Source organism: Otolemur garnettii, unplaced genomic scaffold, assembly GCF_000181295.1.
Source record: "Otolemur garnettii isolate 467f Iridium unplaced genomic scaffold, OtoGar3 scaffold00030, whole genome shotgun sequence".
In the NCBI taxonomy this organism is placed as follows: domain Eukaryota; kingdom Metazoa; phylum Chordata; class Mammalia; order Primates; family Galagidae; genus Otolemur; species Otolemur garnettii.
In genome coordinates, this window is record NW_003852425.1 from 744,534 (window position 1) to 770,710 (window position 26,177).

The window sequence follows — 26,177 nt, forward strand, 5'->3', positions numbered from 1 at the left end:
TTAAATAATTAAGGATTTAAGTGTTAAATTGTATGTTGTCAGGTGGTACCTTTCAGAAGAGAAATGTGGGGAAGTGTTACCAAACTGGGTGGGGGTACAGATAGTTATACAGAAATAAATATGTAGAAATAAAATGTATAAAACCATAAAATTTAAGCAAAAAGTACAGGAACAAGAGCTTGTGATGGTATAAATAAAATAAAGGGAAATGCACAGTATTTTTGTATTTTCCATTGCAAGAGAGACATGAGTTGAGAAAGAGCTAGTGTTTGACTAAATAAATGAAACAGAACTTATGACTGAGCTGAACTATGTGTGTACTCACCCTGTGTCAGCAGAAGAGCTGTTACCCCACGCAAATAACATGACAAAATTTAAAACAAAATATCAGGTAAGTAGTAATTAGCTATGAGGCCAATATAGTTTAGTTGGCTCTAATCTAGGGGATAAGAGCTTGGGAGGTGTTTCTGACATACGCAAGGAATGAGGTAGAATAATTTGGGCATTCTAGCCATCCAATAACTCTGGGCTACAGACTTATAGAATCCGTGAGCTGTGTTTCCAGGCTGCCTCATTCATTTGACTTTTCGGCATTCTTAGGAAAGAATTGAGACTTGTAGTCTTGACACCTTCGAAGCTCATATGGGATTTTGTAATGGCAGCCTCCTTCTGTTGACAGTACTCTACTCCACTCGTACGATGTAATGGAGTAACCCCGATGAGGTCAGAATACCTACATAATGACTCAACTGCCCAATTATGTATATGGGAGTTAGGAAACTGAGACTCAACCTAGGCTTTCTGATTTCAAATCGATATTTTTATTTTAATATACTGTCTTCAAGATTAATATTATATATATACATCAGATTTTACATCATGAGTGACAAATTTCTGTGGTGGAGCATCATATGCCTTAACTATTCTGGGTAGATAGATACGTATCTTCAAATCACATGGAGATCTGACAGTCAAATGTGAGAACTCATCCTAGAAAATGTGCTACAAACATCTCTACTGAATATCACAACTGTCATCTTTGAAGTACTCCCCTTGGGAAGCTATGAACCCACTGAAACCAGCATCTAGGCCACCTTTGAAGCAATTCTGGAACTCTTTCTGAACTGACCATCAGAGCTATCATCATACAAGGTCTGACGATTAAGTTATTGAACTTGCCACCACACACTTACATTGGCAGCACTATACAAATAACTCAGTAAGGCTTCATAACCCTGGTATATCAGCTTCTCACAGCTGTGTTCATGTTGACAGGTGGTAGCGTCTTGCTGGGTGGCATTCATTATGGTTGTTATGATGGTCATTCTGAAAAAGAGCTACAAAATTGCTTTGAAGTGTGGAGTAGGCACTGGCATTGGTGCATAACTTCCCAAGGGGAGTATCTTGAAGGGGACCCTTGTGATATTCAGCAATGAGGTATGTAGCCCTTTTTGTAGGATGAGTTCATGAACTTAATTGTCAGGCTTAGCATATTTATGTATTCTTAGGAGGACAATTCTTCATATGGAAATGTAATTTATGGAAGAATTATTTGTCTGGGAATTTGCAAAATAATAATTTAGTGTACAATTTATAAATGTTTAATTAAAAATATAAGTTGGTGACACAGAACTTCAATATGGCAGCTAAAGGTTTCAGTAAAACTGAACCTTCTTCATAGTAAATGTTAATTCTCTCCCACTAAGTGTTTCACAGGATTATTGTTAAATTCATTTCTTTTCTTTGTTTAAAACAAGATGGCATCCCTAATTTATGGTGAGGGTAAGTGAATACCGAGTATATGAAAGGAGTGTCAATCTATAAAAGTTTATAAAATATTCAAATTACTTACATACCAAAAATTATCCCTTCAGAAACAGTGTGAGATCTGACTTGGGCTCAGTCATCCACAGATCTCCTGTCTCTTCTGGGCATATGGGGACTAAGGGCAAGATCACATGACCAGTTTTGATGAACACGCAGGTGCTGAGATGAGAACATCAGTAACATTCTCCAGTTGCCCCTTCCTCTGTTGTGGTGGTCTTCAATAAGGATGTTGGAGCTATAGGATCAAGACAACCTGTACCGCTGAATAACTTCTTGATGGACTCTCGTTTGGAGGAATCTCCCACATCCAGGATGAACTCTGAGTGAGCAAGAAATAACTTGGATTCTTCAGAAGTACTGGGGCCATTTGCTGTCACAGCATGGGGACTAGTCTACCTTGATTAATAAAGAAATATACTTATTTTTCTCTCATTTTATATTTTCCAACACTCTATGAAAAGTTCCAGGTTCTCTACCGATTACCTGTATAGAACACAAAATCCATGCATTAAGGCAGTTCTGAAAGGTGGTGAAGAGTACCCGTCATGGAGCCAGACTTGCCTCCCTTATTTCCAGTGTGACCACTTACTGGCTCTAAGGTCTTGGGCAGCCAGTTTCTAGTCCCATAAGTTTGTCATATTTAAAAATATGAGTAACAATATAGTATAGGACATCAAATTGTTATGAAGGAAAAATAATGTGAAGACAAATGTTATGTGCAAATCACAGAGAAGAGTACTGGGCATATGCTCTTGAGAAGGGTTGGACATCAGGTCTTGCTACTATGACCCCTTACCTCCCCCAGGAACACAATGTTTTATTTAGCCAAATTCCCTTTGGTGGTTAGGAAAATTGACAGTTCCATCATCATATAGTGGAAAATCATATCTATAGTCTAATAACAAAAGAATGCAAACACTCTTATTAGAGAGTTTGAATGCAGTGGCATTTTTTTGGAGGTTCCACGGAGGTTCCACGGGGTCAATGTTAAAGAGATGTAATTCATAAATGAAATATTAGTGAATGATACATATTCATGACACTTTCAGGGTTAATGGCATGATTCTATGGAACCAGAACTTCTTTGAATAAAGATCCAAATAACAGTCTTTGAACGAAGAAGGGAAAAAAAACCTGAAAGATGAAGCCGCTGGATAATACTTGAGAAAATGAGGCTTGCATTATTCAGCAGCTCATTCATTTTAGACGGTAGCTAAATTGCCTGAAATTCCTTTCATAGTCTGCAAAGATCAAACACATTAAGAATGTCAAAACAACATTAGGTAACCCCTTTCAGGCGTCAAAATAACTGTTCAGAATAAAGGAAAAGATTTGTAAAGTTCAGGGCTATGAAGTACATCATTTAATGCTGCGTTGTAGGGAAAAACTATGGTGATTCATACTGGCACTAAAATGCCAGCATGATACTTACTAACGGGCTCATTTTGGCAAAATACTAAAAATGAGGTCTTGGATTTCTCTGCTGGTAAATGAGGACAATAATATCTATTTTACACGTTAGCATTGCAAATATGTACAGCGTCAGAGAAAAGTTACTATATTAGTCTATCTCTACTTGATGAATCTAGAAGTTGTAAATTATAAGCAATATTTCCTCATTATTTTTCATTGGTCTTCATGCAATTCTATACCTGTCTAACTGTATTTTAAAGAGAGTGTTTCTTTACGATCCCATGTCCTTTATGTAAAGATGCCTTTGTTCTTTACATTCCCCTTTAGTTTCCTCTCAAAAGACTAGAATGATAAACCTAAGTGTCTCAAATGAAATGACACCATACATAATTGCTGTGTCACTAAGACGCAGCTAACTGCAATCTGACGTTCAACACTGCTGTGTGCCCTAGTCATAGCATCTCATGTTTCATTATTTCAGGATCATGTGACTTGAAAAATTTTGAAACTCCAAAATGTTTACACTAAAACCTTAATTACAGGGTCACAGTCACACATTGACCTCAACAATGTCATGTGATTTGTGATCATGTCCAGTCACCGTCAGATTCTGTACAATTTACCTAATTTTCTGACATAGCTTTTAATAAACAGAGCAATAGAAATTATTACCTCTCTCATCAATCATAGATATTTCATCAAAGTACATTGCAAGCACATTGTACATTATCTTTCACGATAATTTGGAGTGTAAATTATAGTAAAATGTGCCTCAACAGAGAATTTGGAAAAGCAAAATCTTTAAGAAAATTAGAAGAGTTGGCATCACATTGTCACATGTATTCCACAAGAAAAAAAAAAACTCAGTCCAGGCAGTGATTCATCACTTGATTACACCATTCCTTGTGCAATTATATGCAGAACTTCTCAGAATTTTCTTCATGTAGCACCCAACGGGAGCTATAATTAGAGCCTAAAGATAAAAGGTTTTGTACAATTTTACAGACTGTGTGTAGCTGCTGCTCTAGTCGTGCTAAAAGTACTTAACTAATCTGTTCAGAAAAAGGCACATAATATGGTGTCTTATTCTTTTATTCATTTGAAAACGAGGATGCAGTTATGATTCAAACACAAGATTTGGGGGTTAATTAAACCACTTTTGCAAATAGTACATTCACTTTTTCATTATTAATAAACTAATAAGGGGAGATATGAATATAATAATATCAAATTGGAAGAGTGGAAAATTTCTCCCTCGGCCTGGTCTTGTGTTTTTGTTAAGATATTTTTACATTTAGCTGAAGTATGACCTAAAAAGTATCAGTTTTCTTTCTTTTTATAACTGCTGTAACTATTGCAAGGTGGGACAAAATAGAGGTCAATTTTTATTTTCTTTGTGTCTCTCATTAGTAGACATAAAATGACTTCTAGAAACGGGATAATTTGTGTTTACAGTAAACAGACAAAAATCTTTTCTATTCTCTTTTAATTAATGAGTCTCATTTTTTGAAATATGTTCTATGTTTACACTATTATTGTCATAATTATTATTAGTCTATCACTGGTTTGCATTTTGTGGGAATACCACCTTCAAGAAGTTTGAACACTGACTCTGTGGCACAAGCTATGTATAAATAAAAATGTTCAAATCTATGTTGTTTCTGAAAAGCAGTTTCTTTGAAGATCTCACCTAATTAAAAAATAAAAACTCACCTAATGTATACAGCGTAAGGGTGTGCTGAGCACCCCAGGGTGAAGGGCTTACCTACAATGTCGGCTTTACCTGAAAACTGAAAACGATGTGAGATAAAAATTTTTACCCTCATCTTCATTTGAAATAAGAAAAAAAGAATTTGAGAAGAGCAATTCTTTAAAAAATATTCAGGAAAAAGAAACATGTAAGTGGTCTTATTGTAATGTAATGATGACAAGTAGCATTTGCATTTCAAAATTTAAATTTTCAAAGCAATGTTGGCTGATTCAGAAACGATGCTACCACTTAGTCCAAGTTTCTATGCAGATAACATGATACCCTCTTCATTGCCATCTATGTTTACAAGTTCATATATATATATTTGTAAAGAAATAACTAAGTTCCCGTGAATGTTTTAAAATTATCAGTTGGGCAAGAAAATGTATTAATATAAAGTAGTTCAAATTTTAATGACAAAATAAAATAACAGAATGAATAAACTCAAAAGATATTCCAAATATTGTTTTAATCTAATATTTAATGTTGATCATAAATAAACTGTAATAAGAAAGAAACATCAATAACTGTAACATTTGTGGGCCGGGATTAAACTCAGTTTTCTAGGCCAATAGTTAACTCTCGATGTGTTGAATAAAAACAAGTATAGCTCTGACATATGTCAATAATCACAGAGAAAAATAGGGTCATTCATGGGGAAGCTTTGTCCATACTTTGAGGAATAGAGGTGGACTTGAACCTCCAAGGTTATTTCTGGGCATCTGGCTTAAGGTCCAACAGCTTGAATGATTCAATTTATTCAAAGTGCTTTATTGCAAGTTATCTGCTTGGGGATGACTTGTGATTATTAGAAAGCTCTATTTTGAGGTCCAGCTTGGTTTGCAGACTAACAAAGATCAAGGTCTCAAACTGTATGGTTATTATTAGGCCACAGTGACTGGCTGAAGAAAGAAGATGGGCAGAAGGGAGAAAACTGTGGGTCTTTCACAATAGTTTATAATCTTGAACAGTCTAATACTTGATGGACATAGGAAAGGATGCAATTATTTACAATCTAGAAAGATGATGAAACCCTGGATTTATTTATATCAAAACTATGAATGCATTAAAAAGTTAGGAACACATAATTTTGGTACTCACCAAGTCAATTATTTATTTACCTGGCTCATATCTATTAAACACACTGATAACACAGTTAATAAATTTCAGATTACGGCCTTTCTTGATCATTGTCCTTATGAGTTGCAACTTTCTGAAAACTTGGATTATATTGTTTGCATTATTTTCATGTCCAACACATACAGAAGAAAGAGCACTCTGAGTAATTGTTTAACAAGACACTTTCTGTTTTTCACTCATTTGATCATTGTTTCAAAAATAAAGCTAATTATATTTTTTGCATTCTGTCTAAAATACATTCTCATTTTTTAACAGGAAGATGTTCAAAAGCAGCACTTTATAAAAGCATGATATAGGCCGAAAAAGGCAACAAAGCAATATGATCATATAATTGAAGACTACCTCCCTGCAGCAGCAAATGAAAAAAGTTTAGCTCTCAAGAGACAAAGTTTAGCAAGTCGCACAGTAAACACATTGCCGCCAAAGGTGACTATCTCTATTCTTACCACTTAGTGGACCGATTTTGTGTAGAAACCCGCCTTCATCATGACTCCAGAGCAGAAAACTCATTTCTAGGTCCAGGGCAAAACATTTCGTCAGTTCAAATCAATGCAGTTGGGAATTGAACTTGACTCCTAAGTAGGTCAGTTTTCTAAGTTGGCAAATGAGACTAAAAACGACTTTTTTTTTTTTTTTAATGTTAGAAGGAAAAGATTCCTTCTCTTCCATCTATGGAACAGCAAAGAACCATGACATCTTTCAACTCTGAGAGGATAAAGCTTTGAGCCAATGCTGAACACACGGGTTACCAGAAGCGTCTGTTATTTCCCCCTCTGATCCTCCTATAAATGTGTGTTCTCTCAGGGAAGTAGAAAACCCAACTGATGCAGGAGGAAAAAGCAGAACACCGCCGCAACTTTAGTCTGTTGTGGAAGAATGCTGAGCATGAGAAGGGTCTAAAGAACCTGGCCTCACACACAGGGGGAGGGGTTCTTGAAGTACCAAACGGAGATGTACAATATGCAATGTGTAAACGTCTGTTTATGGCATGGAATATGACATTTAATTTAGAAAAGGCTGATAGAAACTCACTAGAATCCTCCCTAAAATTTTTCAGCTGTGCCACTCATTTTGATGAATATGAATACGGGTAAAATGAACCACTTCTTTAATTCTGGGGAACGTTTGGTTTCGCCATTATTTACTACCGTTTATTGACATAATGATATTTCCAAAGATGAAAATATTTTTATTACACATGTAGCTGAACATATAATTCATAATTGTATAGTATAGAAAATAAACTTTTTGGTATTGTCCTCGGCATTCCATAATGAAAAACTAGTGACAAACATCTTTAGAAAAAAATAATAAAATAGTCCTTCGGTATTAAAATTGCTTAGTAAAAAGTATTAGATCAAAGAGTATGACGTGTTATCAATGCATAGATGAATTAGTCGTGAATAAAATGAATCAGATCCCGCCCCTTCTAGTAAATCAAACTATTTGAAATCTGCAGGTCACAGTCTGTCACAGGTCAATTGTGAAATCAATGCATTCGTATTTTTCAGCACTCCGGGGTTTATGATGATACAACATTTAAAATAACGCCTACCCAGTCTATTAGCAGCACACCGGCTGCATACTTACCAGGTGATTTTTATGCCACTTTGCTGAATGCAGGATTAATATGTTTGGGGATTTTATTGCTTGAGTAGAAAGTGCTCATTACTTATGATTTTATGCTTATGATATAGAAAATTTTAAAAAGAACCGAAAAGTTATTTTTAAATGGCATACATCACACTGTCGTAGTGGTTGATTTCCTCAAGATCGTCTTCTGTGGTTTGGGCGCAGTGGGAGGAGGCACAGTTGCGGGTCTGAGAGGGGGGAAGCTGGTACTGTGGCTTATTCCCAGGCCCCCGTTTTCTAGTGGGAAAGCAGGGAGGTGGGGAGGAGGAGGGAGAGGAGGGCCTTGGTGAGGACTCTTTCCTGGCGGGTGGGTGGGCTCACTGTGCGAGTGGACCTCCCTGGGTTTTATGTTATACCGGGTATCACAGTCCGGACAGTAGCCGTGGTACTGTACTTTTTCATTAAACCGAACCCGTTCTCGAGGCCCCGGCTGGGGACACCTGTCTTTTTCAGGTCTGTGCATTAGAGGCTGCACTGGAGTCTTGTCCAAGTTACTGTTGGGGATGCAGCAGATATCTCCATTGGGAATTTTGTTAGGTCCACCGGGTAAGCTTCCGTTTCGCAGCAGGGTGCCATTGGTCTTTACGGGATTAACGGTTGGCACTATCCTTTGCGGGTCTTCACACTTCACGGGTGTCAACCGTGGAGGAGGCGGTGGAGGATTTGGCTTTCTCAGGACCGTGAGGATGGCGGACGGGTGGGCTGGGGGTTTAATAAGCGGCGCATTGGCCTGCACTTTGATCTTCTCCAGGCTGGAGGCTGTCGTCCCACTGGAGCTACTGTTCAGCGTGTCCGTTTTGGAGCTGTCGGTCATCTCATCCTCCAGCTGCAGGTCAGAGGTCAGCGTGTCAATCTGGTCAACCACCTGGTGGAAAGGACAAGTAATTGTGTTGAAGAATGACCCAAAGCAGAACATACTAGAAACGATTTTTTTCTCTAGCTTTAATCTAGAATGCAAGCTTCAATACTGAGCTGTGCTTTCCACTGCTATGTAATGTTTTGTCAGTAAATTTAGAGAGTAGTTACCATGACACACACTGCCAACTGTTCGATAATATAATTTCACATGCCTAGAATATAATATACTATTTTTGTATACATTCTATCCCCAAATTTGCTCTACCCATGAAGGATGAACTCTGATGCAGGAATATAACTGATTTTTCTTTAAATAAGGTGGAGGGAACATCCTCTCCTCTTAGTGTGTGGACACCACAGGCCGACACTTCTTCCATGCTGAAGATGAGAAAAAGCCAGATTAACCTGCAAGATTCACAACTTTTCTTGAGACTATCAGAGTCTGAGATCACAAGGCAACTGAATGAATAAACTATGAAGAGTTTCGCAGCCTCTTAGATACGTTATAATAATTGTCTAATCTTGGGAGGAAAAATCACAAGAAGAAGAGGCAGCAGACATCGGAGAGAGTAAACAGTTAAAACTCTGATTTCCAGTGAAAGGCTGAACATGTGCTGTCGTGACAGTCCGGAATCCTGGGAGCCCAGTCACGATGCTGTCTGTGTTCACCGTCTCCTTTCCTTTGACCTCTCAGGTGGAGCCTTGAGGAAGGAAAGAGACTGGAAAGAGCCCCTCATGGACACATAGATACAAAACAGATCCCTAAAACAGATCCATTTCTTGAAGTCTTCTTCTACAAAATGGCTCATTCCTATAATCCTGTCACTCTGAGAGGTCAAGGTCAGAGGATCGCTTGACTCAGGAGTTCAAGATCAGTCTAAACAAGAGCAAGACCCTACCTCTAGTAATAAAGAAAAATTGACTAGGCATCCTGACCAGTGCCTACAGCCCCTGCTGCTGGAGAGGCAGAGGCAGGGAGATTGCTTGAGTCCAGGAGTTTGAGGTTGTAGTGAGCTATGATAACACCACTGCACTTTACCCAGGGTGACAAAGTGAGACCTTATGTCAACAACAAAAAACAGGTGCCTTGAGCACTGGTGTTGGAGAAAGAAACCCTCCAGCTTCTAAGACACAGGTAAATAGCCTTTGCTTCTGGGAAAGCATAGAAGCCCAAGGTCTGTGACCTTGAGAGACAGGACAAAACTTACCATGGGCTCAGGATGCTATGCTAACAAAAAGAAGATGTCTCTGTCACTGGGGGAGTGTCAGGAAATCATGACCATTCAGAGCTCACTACAGGCACCAGACAGGGAATCACATAATGCTGGCTGAGAAATCAGACCATGATGCACGTCTAAACCCAAGTTAAGGAGAGAGGTTGTAAAGATGGGAAATTGGATGGAAGCATCTTAGGCCAGCAGGATCAGCAGTCCTCAACCTTCTCGGCACCAGGGACCAGTTTCATAGAAGACAATTTTTCCATGGACAAAGGTAGGGGAAATGGTTTTCAGGAAGATTCAAGCACACTACATTTACCTAAGATCATCAGGCATTAGATTCTCATTAGGAGTGTGCAACAGTTTACAGGAGGGTTCATGGTCCTCTGAGAATCTAATGCCACAGCTGATCTGACGGGAGACGGAGCTGGGCAGGGAGTGAGCAGTGGAGAACGGCTATAAATACAGATGAAGCTACATGTCCATGCCCACCACTCACCTCCTGTTGTGTAGCCCAGTTTTTAACAGGCCACAGACTGGTACCAGTCCAGGCCTAATTGCTGGGGACCACAGTTTTAAACAATGCATTTCTTTTTTTTTTTTTCTTCAGTTTTTGGCCAGAGCCAGGTTTGAACCTGCCACCTCCAGTATATGGGGCTGGCACCCCACTCCTTGAGCCACAGGCACTGCCCAAACAATTCATTTCTAAGGAAAGTTTGGCAGTGAGACTGGGGAGTCTGGTATTTCCCATCAGGGGTTGCCTGAGTATCTCTTCCCTGTTCAGCCACTGACTGGGGGCAGCCTGTGGGCAACATGGCCTCTGCTCAAAGGTCAGATTTCAGAGCACAGCAGCAGGGTCCTCAGTTATTTCTGCTCCCTGCAGGCAGAGATCTAGCAGGTCATTCTCACAGACACCGCACATACGTGATTTTGCATACATGAAAATGGAAAAGCTTTGGGTTACTTTAACAATCGTTTGTTTATATGAGGAGACAGTCCCTTTATTTCACACATTTCCATTCCATTTATTCCACATGGAGATTTTGTCTTGTTTCTTACTTAGGCTGAACGTTTATTCAATTGTCAAGTTGGCTTATTGGCTCATGGTGGCAGGATTGGGCTCCAAATGAAGACACCGTAAACATCCAGAAGTTGGGGAGGATTCAGGGACTCTAGTTTTTCCTTAGAAGGCTCTCAAGCAACTGATTCCACCAGGCAGGTTAATGGCACCAGGACTCAGTCATCAGGTATCTCAAGGGCCTATGAATTCCACATTTTCAACACTTTCCCCCAATGCAAAACATAAAACAAATTTCTTCTAATGTTTTTATTTTAGCAAATGCCAATACAAACTTCCCATTTGAATAGTGAGACATCTGGAAATAATCCTTGACATCACCCTTTCACTCACCTTCTGGGTAGGGCTCCTGGAGAATAAGCCCTTGTTTCAGCTCCTAAAGAAATCTAAAATCCATTCACTTTCCTACATTTTCACTTCTGTGATCCTCTCCTGAGCCTCCATTATTCACCATGTGGATCCCCTGAAGTCACCTCGTTTCCTGTTTCTGTAGTCTCAGTGATTTATTTTTAAACAGGTATGTGCTCGTTTCAACTCCCTGCTTAAGTCCTCTCAGTATCTATCATTTCTCCAGTGATCAAGATCAATACTTAGCAAGGACTTCAAGGTCTCACTCAGCAGTGTGCTGCTATGGGCTCTTGGCAGTGTAAGGGAGTCTGGATTTGAAGAGTTTCAATTCCCAGGGTGTAAAATCACACTGTGGTTCATTTCAAGTTAGCAATGAAGCATCACTGAATATGGGATTGAAAATAAATACATAGTAACACACAATAGGGTCGTTCCACTACAGTGATATGCTAGACATCAGTGAACTCAAGAGGGCAGAATAAACTGCGCTAAAATAATTAAGAATAACTAGGAAGAATTTGAAAATCTGTGTCTTTAATGCAATTTTTTAAATTGTAAGTTTAGTTTTGTTCTTAATAATGATCATGCTTAACTACTAGCTCACAAAATTTCCGAAAATGTAATTAAGGATTGGCCCTTCTTAGCCAGGGTGTGGGGGTTCCAGCACGTGACTACCTCTCACCCCTAAATAATTCTCATCCTCAATTCTAATGAGTTTCTCCTTTTTGGTTTGTTCCTTATCTCCCTGTTCCTCTTTTTAGACCCTTATAGTCGCCAGTCTGCTTCCTGGCACAGGATGTTTGAATATACTAATTTTTTTTTTCTTAAAATGTTCTGACCTCTCCTCTTTGTGTAATTAACTCTCACATGTCCTTAAATTCTTAGCTCAGGAGCTACTCAGGACGTAAGCTTTCCACGTCCTACTGCAATTATAGGTCCAATTAATGTTCTAGATGTTCACAAGGAACCTTGTATCTGACATTCAAAGCACTCACATCATTTAAAATGAAATGTTTATTGAGGTGGAGAATCAGAGTAATGTTTCCCAGGGCCCCTGTTTATTTTCTCTGTCGTATTCTGAAGGCCTAATCCAGCCACTGGTACTGAATGGGGATCAGCAGATACTTGTCAAGTAAATGCTCTGGCGGGTCAAGTGTGAGCATTTTCTTTCTTATTTCATTTTTACAGGTGCTGTGTTTTTAAAATTTGCTTAGTTATTCTAGGAGAAAAAATAGGAAACAAAAGGATTTATTCATAAATGACCACCCATTGGGAATGAAACGGTGGAATATTTCTAATTCTAAGTCAGATATTGTCAAAATGCAAGTAGGAAATATCAAAAGAAGGCGAGACGTGGGTACAGACGTGACTCCATTCTGCCTGGAGAGGTTATCCAGCCAGTTTTTATCCCATTGCATTCTGTAGCAAAGGGGGGAAAATGGGTCCACTGGGAGGGACGTGAACTGATTTTCAGAGATGACTCAGTGCTGCATAGGTCCCGGAGAGTTTTCTAGCTCTTGGCTGTTTCAGTCTCTACAGGGCTGTTCCCCAGGTGCCTATCAAATGGCAAGAAAATTTCAACAAACAAACAGACAAAATGACAACTGGAAACACTGTCACGGATTTATGGATCGGGGAATCCAGTCCAAAGGCCTGACTTCAACTAGATCCTCAAACAAGTCATAAAAGTACAACTGTCCCACCTGCTCTAAAGAATACAAGAGTGAGAGGAGAGATCCCTGCCAGAAACCGGATAAAGGACTCTTGAAGGACAAGTTGGAAAGAACTAGAAGACAAGTGTTCACGCCGTCTGCTCAGGAAAGAGCCTGAGAGAGGCTTCTGCCACAGGGAGAACCTGAGTGCCATTTAAAGACCATCTCGGCTGAAGGGCACCGTGGGAGATGAGATTGGAGGCCAGACTGTGACATTGTGTTGTAACACAGAGTGGCGTAGTTTTTAAAAGAATTCTGGAAGTGAGATAAGCAGTATTTAAAGAGTCAATGAATTAGTGTTTTAAAGAACTGAAATGCCTCTAGTGTAAGTACACAGAGTTTCAAACAAGAAAACATAAGCAAACCTTCCCCCAGACCTACTGTAGTGAAACTACAGGACACTGAGAAACAACGGCAAAGTTTTACAACAACAAAGGGAACACCCCAAATTTGTAAAGTCATAAAAATGAAGCTGGTGGGAGATTATCACACTAGTAATAGAAGCCTCGAAACAATTTAGAAATAGTTTCCACATTGGGTGAAATAATTGGAAATGTAGCACAGTTTAACTCTCATGCAAAAGTATTGAGCAAAATAGACCTTTTCAGACAACAAAGACTGACAGAGTATTTTTATAGCTCAGTATTAAAAGCACTGATAAATAACATCTCAGGGAAAGGCAAATAACTGGGAAGAAGTACTGAAAGTCCAGAGTGAACTTGTAAATCAAACATGCACTGATTACAAAAATAATATATAAATGTCTAATTGGGATAGACTAGGAAAATACTAGAAAATATATAAATAGAACAATCAGAATTATTTTGTGTGTGAAGGAAAATCTATATGTACATAGTATTTGATACTGATTAACTTTAGATCATATTTATAGTTAAGAATGCACATGAAAAAGTTTAGGGTAATTACTGAAATAACAGATTTAAAAATTTAACTTCCAAAATAATATAAGGAGTGAAAAGTGAGCAAACTCAATATATATTAAAAAAAAAAAAGGTGGAAAGTAACCAAAAAAAGTTAAAAAAAAAAAAAGACATAGTAAATAAAAGTCACTGTATAAGTAGAAGAAATAATTTCGATGTATTTGTTATTATAACAAATTCAACCTTTTGGGGAAACTTTTTGATAACATCTTACAACTTGGGCAGGTGGCATGCCGGGTGGTACAATTCTTTTAAGAACACATCCTACATGACGCTAAAGAAGCTTCAGCAGATGTTCACAGGACGGAATTACACAAGGATGTTCCTGGCAGGTTTTTGTTTTTATCGTAGCTAAAAACTGGAAAAAAAAAACCCTAAATATCAGTAAGTGATTGGTCAAGTAAATACAGAGTCAAATGGATTAACTAGAGCTATTTGTACCCGCACAGATTCATCTAAAAACATAAGCTGAATATCTCTAAAAATTATTATAAAAAAAAGATACCTTTATACATACCTATAGAAAGAAGGGTAGTTTAGTTTATATGACATGAAAATAAACAATACACATCAAATTCAGACAATGAGGATGAGGACTGAATGTTGGGCCACAGCAGCTACACAGTTGAATTATTTGTTCCTTTTAAAACTTGATAAAGGTATTCTGAGAAAATGTTAACATTCATTAAGCCTGGGCTATTGTGTTATATTAATTTGTTTATTGTCTGTTATGTGTGAAATATTCTATAATTTAAAAACAAAACATATTTTCAAACTAAATATCATTGTATAAATTTAAAGTATACAATATTATGTAATAAGATACATATATCACAAAAAGATTACTCCAGTGGCACACATTAACACACTCCTCCACGCACATAGTTACCCATTTTCCCATGGGACAAAACGTTACAATCCACCCACTTAGCAAAAGTCCAAAATAGCCTTATTATTAACTAACTATAGTTCCTTTGTTGTAATTTAGCTCTTTGACTTGTTCATCCTACAATTTGTTACTTTGTATCCTTGTACCCACATCTCCCCATTTCCTCCCAGACTCCCAACCCTGTCTGTTTGATTTTCTGTTTGTTTCTTTGTCAGTTCCTTTGGAAACCTCAGATAAGTGAGATCACGCAGTAATTTTCTTTCTGTGTCTGCTTTATTTGACTTAGCATACTGTCCTCTTGGTCCATCCCTATTGTGGTAGATAGCAGAATCTCCTTCTTTCTTTAAGATTGAATAATACACATTTAACATTAGTTAAATAAAGATAGAAAGAAATAAATGATCTGTAAAGATGCCACGTGGAGAATATATTGAAGGACGCTGCAGTTTATTTAATTGGCCATTGAAACTTTATTATAGCCAAGTGAGAAATGAATAAATTACTCAGACAAGGAATCCAATGTATTCTTATAATTGAACATTTCTGCTTCGCTTAAGCTATTTTAAAGAATTATGTTGCCTCTGAAGGAATAGTAACCACAAGTGTGATGGAAATTAAAGAGAAAATACAATGAAAAAAAGTATGAATGGAAGAACAGATTTTTTTTGCAGATATCTTGAGACGAGAAGACAGCATAACATCAATCATAATCCTAAAAACACCTACCCTGGTGAAACATCAGGTCCCAAGGAGAAATATGAATATCTCAAACTCAAAATTGGGTCCTTTGTCCAAATAACTGTGGTTACATTAGCCTATGGAGGACTTTCCTAACTGCGTGAAACAGAGGGTGTTTCAAAGAAAGCTAATAACAGGTGTTGTTTTGGGAACTTCCAAGATGTTTTTTGTAGTCACCCATGGAAGGAAGCTACAGTAGATTGTAGAATAGCTAAGAATAATGATAATGGGGACTTAGGAATCACATGAGTTCGAGATTTTCACATCTCAGAAAATATACCTGAGTCTTTTCTCTAACAGAGAACCAGATTTATAAGACATTAAATGAATATCTGATCTAAGTTATTTGTGGGAATCAAAATTCAGTTAATGTTACTTCTGTAAATCTTAAACTACAAATAATAAAGCAAGGGGTGTCATTAGAGTGGAATTGAGAAAAAAAAGGATTCACCCCAAATTTAGAAAAATTACATCCTATTAGGACCTCCTTTTCCCACGCTCCTACTACGCTCTGTTCCTTTGTTATGACAATTGCCTTTTTGTACTGGCATGGTCTAATTCTGGGTCTCCCCTCAGACTGTACAAGCTTGTATTTCTATCTTTAATCCCTGGCAAAGGGCACAGCGATGGCGTATAGTAAGAATTCAGTAAAACACGACTTAGTGAAGGAACTAAATAACTGTAGATCCCCAGAGAAAAGGCACTTCTTGCTTTTTTATTTCCATCCCTCCCCAACTATGCTGGGTCTGATTTTCAAGGTCTTCAACCCCAGAATTCACAGATGGCCCAGGAAGTCACATAAAAATAGATTAGCTAGAGAAAAAGGAAGCGATAAAGATTGGGTGACTCTTTCTAGGTGACCTCAAAGCTTCTTCTCCAAAGCCTGATGATGACATGGGTCAGTCTGTCTTCAAAACTACGCCTCTTAAGTGTATATCTTTAAATATCAGTCTGTATAGCTTTAAGTGTATTTACAGTTTTCCTAAATTCTATTTCTTCTTTAATCAAAACACGTAATATACAATTCAATGGTTTTAAAAACAAATAAACAAACAAAAAACCACTTTAAATTTGAGAGAGTCTTTCTCTAAGGCCTCCTCATCAATTCTCAACCATAAGAATTTCCATTACAAACTTAACAGGAAGAAAGGAGGGGTTTAACCCAGACTCAAACTTTTTTAGGAAAATTTATAAATTCTTCTAAGGCCTTTAAGATGGATTTATAAAAACAAAGACAACCACACTTAATATATGGTGTCACAAGCAGCAAAAAAATGAAAAAGGAAATGAGCAGGAGCTATAGGGACAGCAACCAAGAGAAACAGGTGAAAACACTACTTTCCCACAACTACTTGGCCACACTCAGTAGCTGAACCCAAATGCTGGCTGGAAAACTTGTCCGACTGAGACATAATATGCAGACAGTTACAGATCTTGTTCCAGAAAAGAAAAGAGGTAAGCCTAATAGAGCACAAGCAAATGTGGTAGACTCAGTGGTGAGAATATTCAAACATTCAGACACGAAGGCAGAAAGGCCAGAAAAGCACTCTCTCTAATATCTCAAGCACATAATTATGCTGTAGAAATAATAGAATTTATCAAAAATTTACAATAATATTATTAGAAATGTGGATATAGCACCCCTGGATGTAAATAAAGCTAGGATGGTTGTATGTAATTATAATTTGGACTTTCACTAGTACTGGAGCTATGATGATAAAATTGGCTCTTCTAAAGTTAGTTTTCTACTTTCTTATTTTATTTATTTTATTTATTTTATTTTATTTTACTTTACTTTATTTTGAGACAGAGTCTCACTATGTTGCTGTCAGTAGAGTGCTATGCTGTCACAGCTCACAGCAACCTCAAACTCTTGGGCTCACGCAATTCCCTTGCTTCCGCCTCCCACATAGCTGGGGCTACAGGTGCCCGCCACAATGCCTGGCTATTTCTTTGTTGCAGTTGTCATTGTTGCTTAACTGACCCAAGCTGGGTTCATACCCACCAGCCTCGGGGTATGTGGCTGGCACCATAACCACTGTGCTATGTGTGCCACACCCTTTCTTATTTTAAAAAGAAAAAAGAGAAAGAAATTGTAATATCTTTGAAGGATCACATAGAAAAAAAGTGGAAGGGTACTCCAGTCACAATAAAATGCAAAGAAAGGAAATTAGGTTTGAAAACTAATATGAGACTTCCAGTAGGAGAAAGTCATCTGACATGGTCTAGTGTAAGGAATAGGATGGTAAGTGCACATGTGCACTTTAGGGGAGATGTAGGAATAAAGGGTCACGGGAGGAAAAGGAGGCAGTGAGTGAAGACAGATGTGGAGAGGGATGCAGGTGAAGACACGTGAGAGGCCCACGGGACGACAACACCATGCTAAGGAGTTTACCCTTACCAGAAGGCCATGTAGATGGCCACAAACAGTTTAAACAAGAAAGTGACATGGGCATCTATGATTCTGCACAGCCTTGGGGAAAAGACATTGCCAGAAGTCGAGTCATCACAATAGATCACTCTGGTCACAAGCAAACCTGGGGAAAACTATGGAAAGTGCTGCAAGATGTGCGGTTACATTATATTATCTTTACATGAGTGAAAACATTTGAAAATCTCTAAAGCCCATCTTTCGCACATCTTTCTCAACTTGAAAACACCTAGTTTAGCTCGATCAAGACGAGAGTGTGTTTATCAAGAATGCACACGGGGACCTTATCCTGGGTCTAATAAAGGAACGTGAGCATCACGAATTCCTTTCCATGCTCGAGTTCTGGCCTTTTTAATGGACAGAGGGGAGTTGCATTTTAAAATATAACACCTTCGCGTCCGATTTAATGATGCAGAATATAGGAGATGAAAGAGAAAGGGGGGATTTAAAATTTGGAATTCTTGCCGAATAGGCTTCCAAGCATCTGTTTTCCCTGTCATGGGGCTCCAGAGATATTTTATAAAAGTAAATTACACGTAATTTGGAAAACAATGAAAGTCTTCATCACAGACACTACAGTCATCTAAATCTACTAGGAGATTTGGAAAATTGATCTTTTATGACTCTCATTCTGTTGCCAATTCTCAGAGAGACTTCAACGTTTATTTTTTCTTTACATTAACAGAGTATTCACAGTATTCGTAGCAAAAGCTATTCCTGTTATTTAGTTTTAACAAAACTGTAGTGGGAGGTACTATAAATACACATGTTCTATATGTAGTATTGAGACAAGCAAAATTTGGAATATGTCCTCACTTTCAACATGTCAAGGCAATGAACACAGGAAAACTTTAAAATTCATCTCCTTTGTTAAACTGCGTTATTTACCACTCTTCACATATTAAAATACAAAACATTGCTTTCACCACATACAATGCATTCAATACGTTACGTATAAGCTTATAGTTAGGATAAAATTATTGCATATTTTACACATTACAACTTCATTTAAAACTTCCAAATTATGTACTTAAACCTTTGGTAACCCTCTAACCTTGGTCATTGTTCATCTTCCTAATTATACTTTCATTGGTAAAAATGTATCAAAGCCCTCTAGTGGCCAAAATTATATATTTCTACTGTACTTCCCAAAATTTTCTATGACTTATTATTTAAAAAAAAAATTAATTAGCACATTTGTTACACTGTTAGTATAAAACTCAGGAATAGTGTTTCTTCTTAAAAAAGAAAGAATTTCTCTTTTATTGTGGTCCAATTTAAAAGAAAATGTGAAACCATTGTGCCTTGTAAGTTAGCGTCATTATTGAAAAAGACATTTAAGGGTGGCGCCTGTGGCTCAAAGGAGAATATAAATGTCTTAACACAATAACTAAGAAAATGCCATGAAGCCATGAAGGCCACGTTAACCAGTTTGATGAAAATATTTCAGAGTGTATATAAAAGCAGCATACTGTACCCCATGACTGAATTAATATACACAGCTATGATTTAATAAAAATAAAAGAAAAAAAAAAGGAGGAGGGCACCAGCCCCATATGCTGGAGGTGGTGGGTTCAAACCCAGCCCTGGCCAAACCAAAAAAAAAAGAAAGAAAGAAAGAAAAAGACATTTAAAAAATATGCCATGTAGTATAAAATTAGACTATGAACAGACTGCTTTGAAATTTAAGGTTTAATATATGGAGGATTAGGCCTGTGGACTGTAGGACACATGATTTCCATATGTAGAAACCAAGAATTAGAGAATAATGATAAAGTAGCCTGGGTAATCTGTAATATCTATCCATTCAAACAAATTTTCTTTTCAGAAGGCTAATGTCAATCAAATATTTACATAAGAACTACATGAGGCATTTTTATACAGCAATAAGCCATTTCAAATACACCACAGAGTCCAGTTGCTTGAACAAGAAGGTGGAGGTGTGACTATACCACAATGAAGCAGGGACCTGGAAAGGGAGGAGGACGTGATCACTAATGGGAACCCGGGGTGAGGCCCCTTATCCCCTCTTCAAAGGCGTTAAGAGAAGCTAGAAAGACAGATTTTTATGTTATATCTACAGATTTTCAAGCACTGGTGTGATTTAAAAAATGAGAGTGCAGGTGGAGCTAAATGTGTGTTTAGGAGTGAGCTCACAGATCACTATTTTGAGACTTTTTGCTTTAAACTCAATGTCATTCCATCAAGACACCACAGGGTTATCCTTTTATGGCACATTTGAAAAGAACACTTAGCCAAATCCTCCTCAAAATTAAAATATCTGCATGAGTCTGTCCCCAGCAGCAAATTAACACAGGGCAAGTCCTTTCAAATAGGATCATTTTATCTAATAAACATTTTTTCCCCCAAACTTTCATTTCCTCGTCACCTGTAGGAAGACGTGCCATATGGTGATGCTTCCCAAGTGGGTAACCTGTGCAATTCCAGTAAGGCTTTTCTCAGTTCTTGGTATATTTACTGTTTTAATCAATATATTGCTGGAGAGTTAATCTCTTTAAAGTAAATTAATTCTGCAACTTCAAAATTGATGATTAGAAAACAAAAATTACACTTAGTCAACCTCAAAAAGGGCTTTGAACCACAAGAGTGTTGTCACAGGTTACTAACAGACTTTCTATTACAAGTTGTTTTGCAGAGAATCGCTTACCAAATAGTATGAATGAATTGTGAGGAACCTGTGGCCTTCTAGGTCCTTACGTGGGGCCTTTTGGCTGTATACAAATTTTACAGAGCAAATCTTTTCACTTCCATTAATAGTTTTTTTATTTTATTTAATTTGCATTTGTATTTTATTTATTTATTATTTATTCACTTACTTATTTAGAGACAGAGTTTTACTCTGTCACCTGGGTAGAGTGCCATGGTACCATAGTTCACAGCAACCTTAACCTCTTGATTTCAAGTGATCCTCCTGCCTCAGCCTCCTGAGTCCTGGGGACAGACTACAGTCACCTGCTATAGAGCCCAGTGAGTTTTTCTATTTTTGAGTAGAGATGGGTCTCGCTTTGGCTTAGGCTGGTCTCTAAATCCTAAGCTCAAGCAATGCACCTGCCTTGGCCTCCAGTGCTGAGATCACAGTGTGAGCCACTGTGCCTGGCTGCCTTATCTTTAAAAGGAATATATTTAAAATACCAAATAATGAAATAAATTTCAATGAAATAATCTTCCTAATTGACTGACACAATTAGAACCTTACTTTTTAGTAAGCCACGAAGGTTAAGTGGGTGGCTGCCACCCTCCTGATTTAGTTTTAACTTCCTCCACCTGACTACGGAATGGGCTGGTTGGTGAGAGTTTATGGGGGTTAAGTACATGAATCTGTTATCAGTTTTTGACAATATATACTGTGTTTCCCTTTGAAATGTAACAGTGAATCATTGTACTCCTTGATGGTATTTCTAAATTCTGTCTGCTTAAGAACCCACCCTGTCAATGAAGACCAAGAGAACACTGAAGGCAGAAAACAGATTTTTTTTTTGTAACGAGGATTGAGAATTGCAATATTATCTTGTTCCTGTGACAGATACGGTGATTGGTTAGCTTTGTGATACTGGAATAGTGACATTAAAGAAATTCAACACTCATTAGCCTTATAAGACTCATGAGCACCACAAATATTTCAAATTAGAGGGAGAGACATGCAAGTAGCAAAAGCAATTCTGTCAAAGAACAATAAGTCCTGGCAATAATGCCACTGAAACAACTGAGAAAGTAGCTTATATACTTGTGGGGAAGGGGAAAGCCATTTAGTGCTATGGGAATTGTGAAATAATGCAATGTGGAAGCTGTAGGACGCTTAGACCCTGATTGCATTTCAAGATGCCTCTTTCATGGAGAACCATAATGGATCATTGCATGAAAGAGCTGTCAATTTAACAGAACAACTTCATGCAATACTTCAAAAGAAAAATATTTATTTTCAATCACTTTGGACAAATCAATTGATACTACTGACACAGGGCAGTTTTTATATTTCATTCAGGTCAAAACAGAAGATTTTCTTTGCTACAAAGACTTGCTTGCTTTGGGCACAGAACATAGGGACTAGGTATCTTCAACAACATTCAAGCTAAATGTAGTGAAGTTGGAGTGAATTTGGTACATTTAGTAAGTGAATGTGCAGATGATGTACCTTCTGTAACAGGAAAACATGAAGGGTCTATTGAACAGATTACAAATTATTATTATTATTACTATTTTTTTTTTTTTTTTTGCAGTTTTTGGCCGGGGCTGAGTTTGAACCTGCCACCTCTGGTATATGGGGCTGGAGCCCTTCTATGAGCCACAGGCACTGCCCACAGATTTAAAATTATTAATGGACTCAGATGCTCTCATTTCTTTTCATTGTACCTTGCATCAGCAAAACCTCTGTGCTTTAAGTGCTATTTTAAGTGACACCGTGCAACAAGTTGTAAGTATTGTTAACTGTATTCCTGCCAATGAAACATGACATTGTCAGTTTCATAATATGCTCAAGTTGAAGGATGAAGTATTCAGTGTTGATTTCCCCCATCACTCTAAAGTGCATTGGCCATCACAGGTATCAGGCAAATTTTATCTCTGCAAGAACAGATGGTTAAATTTTAGGGGGAATTAAATCAGCAATGTGATATTATTGAGAAATAATTCTATAGGACTGCAGCGTTTCTGTGTGATATCATGTCAAACCACACAACTTGAATATTTCTTTGCAAGGTAAAATTAGTCTTTATATGATCTGTGGCAAACAAATCTAAGCATTTAGAAAAAGATCTTTTTCTTAAGAAACTTCTTCCAAAGGAAATTTCAGATGAACATTTCCCCAGTTCGCACAACTCACGGATGAGCAGGTTGACATGCATGTATGTGATTCATCTGACGAGTACACAGCCATTATAAACCTGCTTAATAGGAGAACACCATGAGAGGTTCATGGACAATCACAGCATCACACTCAAATTAGGATTTCAGCCTCACCTGATTGATATCACCAAGGCACCTAAAGAACTACAGATGGAACTGGATGAGCTTTCAGTACATTTAAAGCCATTTACTTTACTACATTAAAGCCATTGTTTGATGCTAAGAAAGATCCAACTGAAATGTGGGAAAACGTAGTAGAATACCCACATCTTCAGCAAGGTGCCCCCCAAATGCTTTCTTGCTTTTCAACTGCTTATTGGTGCAAACCTACATTCTTCTGTCTACCCCAAATCAATATGCTCTCCAGGTCACAAATGACTCACACCCATCTAGAGGATAAACTGTGGACCTCCTGCTGCAACCAAATAGCCAAAGGCTTTCCAACAAAAAGCAGACACAACAAAGTCATTAAAAGGTTACTTAAGATTAACAAATGGTTTTTATTTTTTAAAATTAAGTACATAGTAGTTAGATTTTTACAAAATAGCATATATTTTTAAGTATATCTAATAATGCTTCTTGACTGCGGGCTTATTTGATTACAACTAAATTAACATGGCCTTCCAACATGGAAGATTCCCCATTCCTGGCTTAGATTCACTTGTTGAAAGCACAAAGTAAAAAACTAATTTCCATAAATATACTGGATTCACTGCACAGTGTGTGATAAGAATGTGTCTATCAGAGAGACAAGAGGTTTTTAGACAGAAGAAAAATGAAATTTGAGGCTTGGCACCCGTAGCACAGTGGTTATGGTACCAGCCATGTATACCAAATTTGGTGGGTTCGAACCTGGCCTGGGCCAGCTAAAGCAAAAATGACAACTGCAATGAAAAATAGCCGGACATTATGATGGGTGCCTATAGTCCCAGCTACTTGGGAGGCTGCGGCAAGAGAATCGCTTAAGCCCAAGAATTTGAGGTTGCTGTGAGGTATGACACCATGGCAGTCTACCCAGGGTGACATAGTGAGATTGTGTCCCCCAAAAAATGAAGGTTGAAATTTAAAAGCTCATAACATATGATTTTCTAATTTGTGATTTTCTTTCTAAACTCATTTTCCCTAGCTTTGGTGTCTTGGCATGAGCTAGATAAAGAACTAAACCTACTTACTTAAGGCAGCAGGAGGAGGAGGAGTGAACTCTCCAGGAAGCGTGACAAAGGAGATTAAGAGCAAATAAATAATCATGGTAGGAAGTGTGCATGGATGAAAGTGAAAATAAAATTAATTCCAATTTATAAAAACTTACAAAAATGAGGTCATAGTGAAAAATTTAAAAAGTAGAATGTCTTTCCTCAATACCAAAATAATAAAAAAAGATAAATATTTAAGGATAGAAACCAAAAAACCCCCAAAACCCCAAAGGGTCACAATCCACTGTCTTAAATTTGAGATACTATCTACTACAGAAAAAAAAGAAAACTATTATCAAACTATTCAACAAAATAGAAAACAGACATGATTGACACTGAAATTATGATTTAATAACTGTGAACACTGGAGGGATTTCATACAGAAATTTCACCCATAACATTTGTAGGGTTTAGGGTAAGAGTAAAATACCATATGTATCTGAAATGAAATAAAGGTTATGTCAAGGTCATAAACTATTTTAAAATGTTTATATAGTCCACTCTCTTATCTTGAAAAATATACTGTGATAAAGATAGAATTTATAAACAGCTCAGAATTCCAAGTCAGAGTATGGCAGGGAAGAAGAACCCACTCCTGGATTCCAGCACTGACCGTGGTCTCTCATGCTCCTTTTCCCTGCAGCTGAGCCCTGCACCATGAGGTGCCTCAGATGTATTTATGTGGATGTCCCAGCCCACACTTCCCAGCTCTGTCCACAGTCCCTGCATACAGACAATCTTTGGCCTTTCCTTGGGTCTAAAAATGAGTATATCAGTGGTTTGGTCTACCTTCAGGGAGAAACATCATGGAGTAAAAGTACTAATGTCCTTAAACTGTGTTTGGAACCAACAGATAGGGATTCCAGGGTCTTGGATAACATAGGGTGCTCTAGAGAGGAAACAGACTCCAGGTGGGCACAGGTGCTTGGCAGCCAGAGGAGGGCATGGGTGGGCACACCAAAGCACAGTGCTTACAAGGTTCACGGAAATTAGAAAGGGGATCGGAGAGGAAATGATAGTCAGGCTGGTCTCAGGAAAGAGGGGGGGAAAGTCAGGCTGGTCTCAGGAAGAAGGGGGGGGGAATCAGGCTGATCTCAGGAAGAAGGGGGAGAAAGTGAGGCTGGTCTCAGGAAGAAGGGAGGGAAGTCAGGCTGGTCTCAGGGAGAAGAGGGAGAAGTCAGGCTGGTCTCAGGGAGAAGAGGGAGAAGTCAGGCTGGTCTCAGGGAGAAGAGGGGGAAGTCAGGCTGATCTCAGGGAGAAGAGGGAGAAGTCAGGCTGGTCTCAGGGAGAAGAGGGGGAAGTCAGGCTGATCTCAGGGAGAAGGAGGGGAAGTCAGGCTGGTCTGAGGGAGAAGTGGGGGGAAGTCAGGCTGGTCTCAGGGAGAAGGGGGGGAAGTCAGACTGGTCTCAGGCAGAAGAGGGGGAAGTCAGGCTGGTCTCGGACTTCTGCAGAGCAGCATTGGATGACAGAAGGTGGACGAGCAAAGGGACAAAGTTCTGAGGAAGGAAAGTGTGACCCCTGCACTTCACACCCAGCTAAGTTGCTGTGAAGTATAAAGCCTGTATACAACCTGTATCACAGCCTGGAATCTCAAGTACCCAAGAAATATACCAAACTCAGAATCTTCCAACCCAAAGGATGAAAGGACAAGCTAGTATGAAAAGACTAGATTGAAATTCACCACCCATTTCTACACATTCTGCAGAAAACTTATTATTTTAGACTGCTTTTAAATCACGAAGGTATCCTTCATGGAGTAGAGACAGCTGACAGAAAACCTCAAAGATCTAATCATACAAAGATCACAACATCTTTGAACATCTTTACAAAAACACATAAAAACTAAACACAATTTCTTGACAATGTAACTAATAGCAAAGGGTCATCTCAAAACTGGAAAAGGATTTCAAATCTATTTTGCTTTTTATATTCCATAATCAGTAAACAATGAATTCAGAATCATAATTTAAAACAAAGACAGAAATTATACACTTATGCAAATTTTTAAAAGTCATATTAGAGTACATATTGTCGTGGGTGTCTTTGCAGTAAAAGCCCAAAAGCAATTAGAGGGTAAGTTGTTCAAGGAGAAGAAGAAGATTGGATTCAGAGTAAGGGACTCAGAGTTTTCACTGTATCTGTGTAGT

The 26,177-nt window shown here is 38.1% G+C and overlaps 1 protein-coding gene across 6 annotated transcripts in view; it reads right to left on the bottom strand.

Annotated features, from left to right (window-relative positions):
• PRR16 (proline rich 16) overlaps nt 1–26,177 on the bottom strand; it is a 273,307-nt gene that overhangs the window by 82,683 nt on the left and 164,447 nt on the right. For 3 of the 6 annotated variants that reach the window (XM_023512705.1, XM_023512704.1, XM_012804629.2), the window contains exon 2: nt 7,260–8,627. In XM_023512705.1, coding sequence (XP_023368473.1) covers nt 7,872–8,576 — 705 coding nt within the window. In that variant the 5' untranslated portion in view covers nt 8,577–8,627 and the 3' untranslated portion in view covers nt 7,260–7,871. Of the gene's footprint in view, nt 1–7,254; nt 8,628–26,177 lie in introns of those variants that run through there. The other 3 variants (XR_002773192.1, XM_023512703.1, XM_003788893.2) reach the window with 2 other exon arrangements.